General features: G+C 44.9%; 1 protein-coding gene across 1 annotated transcript; it reads right to left on the reverse strand.

Moving 5' to 3' along the window:
- Positions 1–11,130: 11,130 nt before the first annotated feature.
- On the reverse strand, positions 11,131–11,811 carry H3-4 (H3.4 histone, cluster member; the record flags this gene model as incomplete). The annotated part of the gene is made up of 1 exon (XM_082836719.1): positions 11,131–11,811. The coding sequence occupies exon 1, from the start codon at positions 11,539–11,541 to the stop codon at positions 11,131–11,133; it is 411 nt and encodes a 136-aa protein (XP_082692845.1). The 5' UTR covers positions 11,542–11,811.
- Between the last annotated feature and the right edge of the window lie 557 nt (positions 11,812–12,368).

Consider the following 12,368-nt stretch of genomic DNA (forward strand, 5'->3'; position numbering starts at 1 on the left):
CCTCATTCCTGATCTCCACCCTGAACTCCTCTCGGGGTGTGTTGAAGGTCAGCGACTGCGTTGGCAAGTGACAATCTTTGTAGAGGCAAATGGCAAGTGCCAATTTTTAGTTGGCAAAAATATCAATTTTAACAAAGGAGATAAATTGTGGAGAAGTAACAAGAAAAAAGAAGGAAGCTTGAGCTTCTTGGCATGGTGTGATGGGAAGGTAAATATATGGGGAAAGGAATGACAGGTAGGGGTTATTTAGCAAGTTTTGCTTCTGCAGACTCACCTCAGTGTTGAGGTGGGATCATCCTCTTTGGTGATCTCCTTTTTCTGGTACAGGGGTGGGGGACACTTATGCAAGGGGTATTTATGCCCTGCTTTTCAGCAGATAGAGGGAGAGCAGAGAGCTCATTCTGTGTCTGTTTTATCTCAGTTGACTTCAGCTCAAAATAATCCTGTGGCAAAGAAGCATTGTGGTGTAAGCTCTGACAGTTACCCTTTCGTTTTGCGATGTGTGCAATGTAAGTGCCTGACTTAAACTTTGATTGCTGAGGCGTCCCCTTCAAAGGGGGCATTCTGAAGCCTAGCTCAGATAAACATACAGCCAGCCACATGACTAGATAAAGAGCCAGGACTGGAGCAGGCACCTCCTAACTCCTGCCCCCGCCCCCCGAGAGGCTTCTTTATTTTAGCGATCCTGGTTGATTTAGTTAACTGGCCATTTGGGCTGCTTGGGTTTTATTTCTTTGGTTTTTCTCCTTTTCTTTCTTTTTCTTCTTCCTGTGACTGAATTCTTGCTCTTATGTTTTAACTTCATCAATAAAGAGGGAACTAATAAAACACTAGGCCCCTACCCTTGACCCCAATGAAAGCAGAACAAGGCCACCAGGCCATTCGTGTTCTCTCTCCCGCCACCCACCACATGCCTTCTATGCTCCAAGAACTGTAAGTAAAAAATTCTTTTTTTTCTTCAAAGTTTCCTAATACTTATTGCTGAAGAGCATCTTGCAAAATCATAATAAAACCCACAAGGATTGGTCCAGTTGTAACACTAGTTTGGAAGGGGCTCTGTGGGAACCTCACCAGGCTCAGGGAGTGCCCCCGGCCCCACCCCCTGGCATTTCTAGCCAATAGCATTACTACTGTCAGGCTGAGACTGGCACAAAACAGGCATATTTTGGATGACCTATTCGAATCCATTTCAAAGGTTATTGTCAAAGATAAAGCCGGACGCTAGTTAAAGCTGGTAAAGACAGATTTCATCCAGTACTATTGTAAGAGGGGAAAGAGACCTCAGTATAGAACTGACTTCAACTCTGAATACTGCAAAGACAGCTGGGATTTGTAGACGGTGAGTGGATGGAAAATTACTAAGAGGAAACATCAGTGAGAAGGGGGTGTTGACAGAAATAATCAATAAACAATCTATAATAAGAATAGAAAAGAGCTTTATTTCAGCGAAACTGAAGACTATAACCTGGGAGATAGCCTCTCAGGTAGCTCTGAGGAACTGCTCTGGAGAAGCCTGTTTTCAGCATAGTTTTATACCTTGTCCGATCAAAGAACATCAAACAGATAGGGGGTACATTCATTCAAGGTTTAAAAAATAAAACCAGATCAGCAGTGAGTCAGTAGGGCTTTGGTGCCTGGGAAGGGAGTCTTATCATCAAAGGAGTGCTTGTACTGGCATCCTAAGGAAGACTAAAGATTAAATAATCTTTATCTTTTAAATGGACATTCTTTACTTCTGATCAATGCACTTTTTTTTTTAATGACTGAAGCAGTTGTACAATGTATGTTTGATAGACTGCAAACGGGCTGGTCTAGTTAGCATAAAATTCAAGTTAAATCATATATAAGCCAGAATGACTTCTCCATATATCAGTATGTGAAAATTCCATCCACCAGGGGGATTCTTGCTTAACTGCCTGTCTTAGTCCGTTCAGTGTGTGGTAATAGGATACCATAGATGGGGTGGCCTGTAAACAACAGACATTTATTTCTCACAGTTCTGGAGGCTGGATGTCCAAGGTCAAGTTGCTGACAGATTTGGTGTCTGGTGAGAACCTACCTCGTGGTTCATGGACTGGCCTTCTCACTGTGTCCCCACGTGGTTGTAGGGATGAGGGAGCTCTCTGGGGTCTCTTTTATAAGGTCAGTAATCCCATTCATGAGAGCTCTACCCTCCTGGCCTAAGCACCTCCCACAAAGGCCCCACCTCCTCATACCAGCACCTTGGGGGTTAGATTTCAATATACAAATTTTGGGAGGCCATCCAGTGGTCTACATCACTGGCCTAACAGGATTCTTGCTCAAGGCAGGACAAGGGTGTATGTATACACCAAAGGTGGGGAATGAAGAACTAGATCAGACATCGTGGGTTGGGGGCACATCTTACTAAACTGACTTAACGTGATCCTTGCTAAGGGCACGGCCAGAATGAACACAGACGCCCAAGGTCCAGGCCTTGTGAGAGGAGGGCTCAGAGGAGCCTGGCTGCAGTTTGGTCAAGGAGGAGAGTCTTTGTCATTAATAAAGCTTGAACTTGCTTTAAGACTTTGGGGGCACTGCAAGCTGCCCTCTGGTTTGTGGGAGCTGACGGGCATTTGCATACTTTGCAGTGATGTCCAAAATGACCGGGAGAACCATCAGCATTCCTGTTAACCTTAAAGTTGGTATTTTATGGAATATAACATAGGGGACATTTTAAGTACATTCAATATCGCTTTGGGGTGTCATTTCCACAGAGCTGTGGGATTTTGGTCTACTCGCCTTGCAAAAGTGGAATCCTTTATGCAATTATCCTCAAGACAGGTACCCACCTCCTAGTGAAAAAGATGTGTGCCTGTCCTCTTTCGGGAATCTGGTGGGAATGGGCTTAGGTCAAGCGTCTGCAGCCCTGCAACTTCCAGGCCTGGTTCCAGTTTTGCCTTTTGAAATAACAGAGTAATCCTCTCCTTCTTCTGCCTCATGTAGCCAGTCCTTCAAGTATCTGGAGGTATCCATTTTGTTATCCACCCCACACCTTCCCCACTGGCCCCTAACAGGTTGTCCATGCTTCAACCATAATACCTGCACTGCTGCCACCATTCTTAACTTGCCCTGGTTTCCGGATATCTCACTAACATGATTGTTTTTCTCTGTAGTTACCACAGAGCCTGCCATATCTGTCGGGACTTTGTTATAATAACAAACTGCCCCATATTCTGAAGATACACCACAGCAAAGGTTATTTCTCACGTCCACTGCCTGTGCATCGTGGGCCTTGTAGGGGAGGGGAAAAAATCTTTCCCCCCATCCTCTTATGTTTTCCTGAGGTCTATGAATTAAACTGACATCAGGCAGATTAATAGAAGAAAAAGCATTCAATTTTCTTATGTTTTTAATTATGTATGGGAGCTTCCTAGAAAGAACTGAAAACACAAATTGGTGGTTAGACCCTGGGGCCATTATACCATTTTAACAAAGGACACTAAATTGTGGAGAAGCGACTAGACCAAGGAAAGGGGGTCTGGAATTCTGGGGGAGGGGGGTTGTGGGAAGGTAACTAAGGAAATGTATGGGAGGCACTAATGACAGATAAAGGTTGTTTATGCAGACTCATCTCAGTCCCATCTCAGGTGATGAGTCCCTCTCCTTTTTTTGGTATAAGAGAGGGGGCACCTTTACGCATGGAAATTTTCTTTAAAAATGGGAAACTTCTGCCCTGCTTATAGGCAGAGAGAGGGAGGACAGAGAGCTCCTCCTGTATCTGTTGTTCTCAGTTGCCTCCAGCTCAAAATCAATATGCCAAAGGAGCGTATTTTGGGGTGGCACGTCCCAATCCCCTTCAGCCTCTTGGGGATTTCACTGTAACGTGTCCTCTCTCAGGAGGCCAGTTCATGGCCTCTACCATCTGGAACATTGCCAACTGCCGGGATGGGGGTCACCAGCTCTCAAAGCCAGTTATTCCAGAAAATGCCAGTAGGTCACCCTCTGGCTTCGCAAAGCCCTTAATTATTTTGAGCCACTGGGACCCGAGACACAGGGCTCCTTAGTGATGGCTGGCAGCATCTGTTGGGGCCTCAGCTACCTTAGGAAGTGGTGGCAACCCAGTGGACATCCCAGCCAGGCAGCCTGAGAACACGGAGGACACCCCTGTTGTGTTTATGGGCTCACTGCAACTGCGAACTCCCAGCAGAGGAGCTGTGCGGGGTCTCCCGGGAGAAAGGAAAAGACAGCAAGATGATACACGAACCTTCAGTCCACGATGGTCCAAAGTTGTTTTTATTAGACAACTAATGGATTTCCCTGTTTAGGGATCTGGTGTTACCCACTTCTGGAGGCTCTTCTTCACAGCCAGAGCCACTGTGCCCCTCTGTTCAGTTTGCACTCTCTGTACCTGGTAAGTGATGAATGTGAGCCAGGGCTCCTTCCTCTGCTTTGTTCCAGTTTCTACCTGCATTCCTTCTCAAGGACCAGGCAGGTGGGCAATCAGAGAGGTCCTGGTGGGGTCAATTAGACAGGCAACCCATATGTCCTCATAAGGCGGGGGGCAGGCAGGGGGCGACCCATTGGAAAAACTCTGTTCTGCCTGAATTGCAGTTCCCAGCTTGTGGGTGCAGCTCCTGTGGAGAGGGAAGGGGAGTTGCCCATAACGTTCTGTGGGGGGAGATGCTATTTAAGGTATAAACTTGTAACCAGTAGATAAATAAGTTCTAGAGATCTAATGCACTGTTTAGTGATTATGGTCAACAATTCTGTATTATAAATTTAAAGTTGCTAAGAGATTAGGTCTTTTTTTATTTTTAAGATTTTTTGTATTTTTGTTTTTATTTTTTGGCTACGCCGCACGGCATGTGGGATCTTAGTTCCCCCACCAGGGATTGAACTCACTTGCAATGCCCCCTGCATTGCAAGTGTGGAGTCTTAACCACCGGACTGCCAGGGAAGTCCCAAGAGATTAGGTCTTCATTGTTCCTTCCACAAATAAGAACTGCTAATTATGTGATGTGATAGAGGTGTTAACTAGTGCTACGGCAGTAATTATATTGCAATATATAAATGTATCAAATCTACACCTTACACTTATGCACTGTTATATGCCAATTATATCTCAATAAAAATAAATTTAGAAGAAGGTTCTATAAAGTCTCTGAAGTAAAACGGAAGTAACAGTTCTTGATACTGGGCGGCATGTAACTCAGGAGGAGGAGAACCTCAGATTTTGGCCCCAAACTTGGTTTGAAGGAGGGCTTCATGGTATAAATCAGGTCTGTTATTCTGTGACCTCAAGGCACAAGTCTTCTGCAGGTGCCATGGAGGAGAAGGGGTCTGTGAAAGCTCAGGAAGACCTGTTGGCTGAGTAAACACTGGTGACAGTAAGGGGAAAGCTGATTCTTATTTTAAGTAACTTCATGGTGTTGTCTGTTAGACATAAAACAGGAAAAGGAACATCTGATAAAGCAGACATTGGCCTTTTGTTTAAAAATGTACCCGGATCGGTTTTATTCAGGTAAAGAGTTCTGTAATTTTGAATGATACTTACCTTGTAAAAGTAGAAATAAGACATGTTTCAGAATTTACATTGCTGATGTGACTTAAATATTTTATTTATTTTCAGAAAGGAAACCATAGAAATGGTATAAAACTTAAGAATTCCAACAGGTTTATAGTGAAATTTGAGTCTCCCTCAATCGGGGGTTTTCTCAGTTCCTAGTTTCCCTTTTAAGATTGAATTCCTTGTATATTCTTCAAGAGGTACATATTCAATCATCTAATTATTATTTTTATCTGAATGATGACATATTATGCATGCTGTTCTACAACTTGCCTTTTGTTAAACCTGACAGTTTATCAAGACATGTAAGAACTATCTGATTCTTCCTAATGACTTCACAGTTTTCCCTTTTGAAGCTATTAAGATTGTTTCCAATTAGTTTATCATGAAGGTGATATATTTCTCATCCCAATAACCTGGGGCGTCCAAATAGAGCATGAACGTCTGGGGCTGATGCAGCATTTTTACAAATATTTCTTGAATGTCCCACATCACGCTGGTATGAGGGCAACAGGCAGAGAACTGATGTATAAGGGAAAATACAAATTAAAAATAAGAGGCTTAATTCTGACTGTTGAAATTAAGGGGACACTTTCCCCCCACTCCCATCTCCCTTTTGTTTCCTAATTTCTCCCTCTGTCCTTTTCAAATGTATATAAATCTTTTCAGTGGCTAACCTTGTCAGTCTCACATCTCAGGAATGTTTCCCCAAGCACCCGGAAGCCATCTCTGAAATGTAATTGTAGAGGAGGAAAAAACTTTTCCTCTACCCTCTTAGATTCAGTACCTGCAAACATGACAAAAGACAGATTAACAAAAGACAGATTAACATCAAATTCTACTGATGTTAATACTTTTATATGCTTGGGGGCACTCACAGAAAAGTGAAAACCAAGAAGTGGCTAGAGTCAGAAGCTTATATACCATTTTACCAAAAGGTGTTACATTGTGAGAAGGTGAGTAGGAAATGTATGGCAGGTAAGTGTTGTCTAATGAGGTTTGTTTGTCCACTCATCTTGGTGCAACTTTCCATCTTCTTCATGCCCATAAAACTCCCCCAGGGAGGGGCTTTATGGCAATCCTAATTTCTCAGAAGTTTCTGCTTTTAGTTAGATAAGGGAAGCTCTGAGAAGGTGTCTTTCTGCATCTATTGATTCTCAATTACCATCAACTCAAAATAATCCACGTGCCAAAGTGGCATATTTTGGGGTGGCATATTCTGATCCTCTTCATAATCACATCTCCCAACTTCCCCAGAGGAAATGAGCTTAACTTCAGCTATCACCTGGCTCCAAATTGCAAAATGTGCCTAAAGTATTGAATGGGTTGCATGTACTCAGCTCTGTAAAAGAATGAGACTTCTTTCTGTCTTTGTAGTCTCTTAGGTTGCCGGTGATGTACATCACGTTCTGGTTTTGTGCTTACTGAAGAATAAACTATTTTCTTTCTCTTCTCACTTTAAATTTGTTTTTAATTATATTTCTCCAACAAGTGCAGGTGTGCATGTAGTCAGAACGGACTCCTAGCACCACCACTGCCCTTCCTTTCATGGGGCCCTCTAGGCACTGGCCACCAGGGCTCGCTGTACTCAAGTTAGAATGCATTTTAAATACTTTATCTTATGTAATTGTGAATCATGAGAGTAAACCAATCCAGTCACCGTATGTCACAATAAGGACAGTGTTATATTTCTTAGGACTCTTGGTTGCAAAGGACAAACCCCAATTTGAACCGGGTTAAAAGTGTGGTACATTTATCAAAGGATCTCAGGGCTCTCAGCAAGCAGGCCCCCCGGGAACAATGAGATCATAGTCCCTAGCACCAGCCTTCTCTGTCTTTCATCTCCCATCTCTGCTATTTCAGTGCCTGCTGTTTTATTCTGATTTTTTCCACATGACAATAAAAGCTGTGACCAACAGCTCCAGAGTCTCATGATTTTTCAGCTCTGTCCACTAGAGCGAGAGTGAAAAAAAAATCTCTTTTGTCCCCAAAGCCAAAAATCCACCACTGGGTGGGAGGGAGGGAAATAACTAATACTAACACTAATTTTAATTGTAATTATTAAAATTTATTAGCCAGCTCAGGCTATGTAACAAATACCCCAGACAGGGCAGCTCAAACAACAGACATTTATTGTCTGCCTGTCTTGGAGGCTGGAGGTCTGAGATGCAAGTGTCAGCAGCCCTGGTTTCTCCTGAGGCCTCCTCTCTCCTTGGCATGCAGACAGTAGTTGCTATGGAAAAACACACTTCTGTGTGTTTCCTTTACTCACAATTCTCTAGTTCACCTCTGACACTTCTGATCACTAAATGTTTGTGTGTGTGTGTGTGTGTGTGTGTGTGTGTGTGTGTGTGTTGGAGGGGGTGTTTCCACACACCACCAAGCAATCCTCGACACCAGCTAGTGTCCTACAATTCAACTCAATTCTGATGCTATCCACCTGGAGATAGTATCAGACCCCATAGGTTAAGGGCTTAGTCCTACAAGACTCCTCCGCCTTCAGATGCCAGTCAAAAGTCCAAGTTGTCACCTGTACTTCTGACCAACCGATGGAAATTCCCATGACCCCTCCTTGGGTTCAATTAATTTGTTAGAGTTGCTCACAGAACTCAGGAAATCCGTTTACTCACTAGATTACTGGTTTATTATAAAAGATATTAGAGGATACAAATCAACAGCCAGATAAAGAGATACACAGAGTGAGGTCCTGAATGCAGGAGCTTCTGTTCCCACGGAGTTGTGGTGCACCACCCTTCCGGCACGTGTATGAGTTCTTGTTAACCAACCTAGAAAATCTCCAGTAGTACTACAGGGATTATCATGGAGCCTTCATTACCTAGGCACAGTTGACTGAATCACTGGCTATTGGTGGTCGAACTCAACCTCCAGCTGCTGTTGCCTTCCTGGAGGTCAAGGTGGGAATGAAGGTTCCAAACCTCTAATCACAGGGTTGATTCCCCTGTGAACCAGCCCTTATCCTTTCCAAAATCACCTCATTAACATAAACTCTGTTGTGATTGAAAGGGGCTTGCTATGAGTAACAAAAGACACCATTATCACTCTAATTACTTAAGAAATTCCAAAGGTTTTAGGATTTCTGTACTAGGAATGGGGAGGAAGACCAAATATATATTTCTAATTGTAAATCACAATATTACAACTGTCTTCTCCCTGTGTCATCACACAACCCTCTGTATGTCATAATCTCCTCTTCTTTTAAGCGTGCCAGTCACGTGAGATTAGGGCCCAGACCACCCTAGTGACTTCCTTTTAACTTGCTGACCTGAAACACATAAACTGGTTTTCTTCAGCAAAGATGGGTTTGTTCTGGATCAGCAGAGAATTGCAATTCTGGGTCTGCAACTGTGGTGAGCCTTGTGCAAGACGCCCACAAGGTAAGGGAAAGAGAATGAATGCTTTTATAGAGAAAAGGAAGTTGGAAGGGTTATAGTAAAAAAAAAAAAAAAAAAAAGAAAGAAAAAAGAGTCCATGTCTTTCCATTGCCTGAGTCCTTGAAGGGAAAGAAGAGTCTTTCTTTTTCCTGCTGGGCTCTGCTACCATCTCAGGGCATGACAGCTCCCTGTTCTGGTCTCCTAACTCTATTTAATTGAGGTTTTGATTTATTAATTTTTTACTTTACTCTCTTTTGATCACGATCTTTCTCTGAAAACACTGCTGATCAAGAGTCAGTTTTTTTAGTTTCAGTGACTTTTTGTCTCAATGTCAGGAAGGACCGTTCCTGGGTCCTTTCTTTCACATTGGAAAGAAAGTGCACAGATTGGAAACCTATTAAGGTCACATTTGAGTAAAAAGGAGCGGTAGGAGGGAGATGTCTCAGGAACTTTTAATCTGAAATCCATATGTTACCAAGATCATAGATATTGGAGATAATCTGCAGTATGTCACCACCAAAGGCTTGGCGACCAACTTCCAACAGGCCTGGTCTGGATATCCTGGAAAAGCTTCAATTCCACATGTCATTCCAGGAAATCTTTACTTTCGGGTCACCAGGTGATGTGCAGATCCAGTCAGGATTTGGTGCTTTCTTTAGGTGTATCATATGAATTCAAGAGTCTATTCCTTGCAAGATAAAGACTTCATAAAGCACAAAAAAGGCACAGAGTTCAGGCCTGGGTTTATTTAAAAGGAGTCTAGTATTGAAGGTTAGAACTGACTTCAGAACCAGAACACAGCTGTCCCTGGACACTCTTGGCTTTTAGATGGCCCTTCAAAGACTTGTCACCCATTAACTTACATATACTCTAAAACTTAAAAGATACTAGTTTCAATCTTCAAAAGTTTCGTGTGCACTGGGCTTCCCTGGTGGCGCAGTGGTTAAGAATCCACCTGCCAATGCAGGGGACACTGGTGCAAGCCCTGGTCCAGGAAGATGCCACAGTGCCGCGGAGCAACTAAGCCTATGTGCCACAACTACTGAGCCTGCGCTCTAGAGCCCGTGCACTACAACTACTGAGCCCGCGTGCCTAGAGCCCGTGCTCCACAACAAGAGAAGCCACCACAATAAATGAGAAGCCCATGCACTGCAATGAAGAGCAGCCCCTGTTCGCTGCAACTACAGAAGGCCTGCGTGCAGCAACGAAGACCCAACACAGCCAAAAATAATAAATAAAATAATTTATTAAAAAAATTTTTTTAAATAAAAAGTTTTGTGTGCACTATTTTAATTGATGAAGATTTTGAATATTAAGTCTACTGGATAACAAACTGGGCTCAAAGAAACTTCAGAAACCCACTCTTGCATACTGACAACATTGAGCTATCACTAAAGCACACTGCATGTTAACTGCTTCTACATACAGACTTCCTTCACTCAGCTGTAAGCATCCTGAAAGTGCAGACCAAACAGGGACAGTAGGGAATGGATTTTGTCCCCTTTGTATGACTAGTGACCTGACAGTGCTTCGCTTTTATCAACTTAATAAAGCCTCAATAAAAGCTTCCAAGCAGCACCAATGTAGGAAAAAAGCAATCTTTACACTCTTTTCCTCAAACCCATGCTCAGGTTGTCTCCAAACAGCTCAACTATTGGGAGCATGGTGAACCTCTGTGGTTGTAGGGTTTCTCAGCAAGTTTAGACTGTTCTATGGGGTTGGAAAACTTGTTACCAGGTGCACACAAAATGATCACCTATTGTTCTGAAGGTTAACTTGCAAGGGAAAATCTCTTCGTCTTCAAACACTAGGAACTAACCAGTGATTTCATATCAATAAACCCCAGTAAGGGGCTTCCCTGGTGGCGCAGTGGTTGAGAGCCGATGCAGGGGACATGGGTTCGTGACCCGGTCCGGGAAGATCCCACATGCCGCGGAGCGGCTAGGCCCGTGAGCCATGGCCGCTAAGCCTGCGCGTCCGGAGCCTGTGCTCCGCAACTGGAGAGGCCGCAACAGTGAGAGGCCCGCGTACCGCAAAACAAAAACAAAAACAAAACCCAATAGGGGACTACGCTGACACACAGCTAGCTAGGCCTCTGGTTTATTGGAGAGAAAAGGCACCCGCTACTTGGTTCGTGCACAGTGCCCTTTGTGAGCAGGTAGTGGCTCTTAAAATAGCTTTTGGGGTGAGATCAACGGCTGCTTGCGCAGTTTAGGCACATTTTCCGTGGATATGGTGTGCCAGCTGAATATCCTTGGGCATAATAGTGACACGGTTGGCATGGATGGCACATAGGTTGGTGTCTTCAAAAAGACCCACCAGGTATGCCTCACAGACTTCCTGCAGTGCCCTTACAGCCGAGCTCTGGAAACGCAGGTCCATCTTAAAGTCCTGCGCAATCTCCCGGACCAGGCGCTGGAAGGGTAACTTACCAATCAGAAGTTCTGGGGACTTCCAGTTGTGACGAATCTCGCGCAGTGCTATAGTGCCCGGCCAGCACCTGTGCGGCTTCTTCACGCCCCCCGTGGCTGGCGCGCTCTTCCGAGCTACTTTGGTAGCCAGCTGTTTGCGAGATACTTTGCCGCCAATGGGCTTCCGCGCCGTCTGCTTTGTTCGTGCCATTTCTCTGCTATCCCAAGAACCCAAGGGGCTGTTACAGCCTCCTCAGTTGCTCCCTGACGCGTAAGTGGCAAGCCTGACTGCCTCTTTTTTTTTTTTTTTTTTTTTTTTTTTTGCGGTACGCGGGCCTCTCATTGCTGTGGCCTCTCCCGTTGCGGAGCACAGGCTCCGGACGCGCAGGCTCAGCGGCCATGGCGCACGGGCCCAGCCACTGCGCGGCACGTGGGATCCTCCCGGACCGGGGCACGATCCCCTGTCTCCTGCATCCGCAGGCGGACTCCCAACCACTGCGCCACCAGGAACGCCCGAGCCTGCCTGCTTTTATATAGGCTGCCGCCTTCCCATTGGCCAGGTGCCGGGCAGCGTGATGACAGGCTAAGCTCTGATTGGTCCGTGAGGCATTCTGCTTAGGCGCCTGCCCCTTGTTTTCGCTTTGCATGGGCTTGACCCCACAGTCAGGTTGGCATCCTGGAGCACGCCAGTCAGCTTGCAGGCTGAGCTGGTCTGGGTTGGGGTGGGCGTCGGGTCTGGGTTCCGGTTGGCGTCATCGTGGGTGTTGCACCTCCGTGCACAGCTCCCTTGTTTTTCCTCAGCACTCTCCTCCTCCTCTATGGGCCAAGGAGGGAAGAAACTTCTAGAAGCTTGCACTCCACATTTGGCCTGATAACAAGGACCCCAAGAGAAGATGACACTCAGTATGGGCGGATGGGGTCCACCCTGCTCCCTCACAGCATCACCTACCTTGGAGCATCCATAGAATGCATGAAGCATGAAAGTTCCTCTGAAGCACCCATTCTCCAATTTAAAAACTCTCCCAGCCAAGTTCCTTA

This window comes from Leucopleurus acutus (assembly GCF_964270905.1).
Source record: "Leucopleurus acutus genome assembly, chromosome: 3".
NCBI lineage: Eukaryota > Metazoa > Chordata > Mammalia > Artiodactyla > Delphinidae > Leucopleurus > Leucopleurus acutus.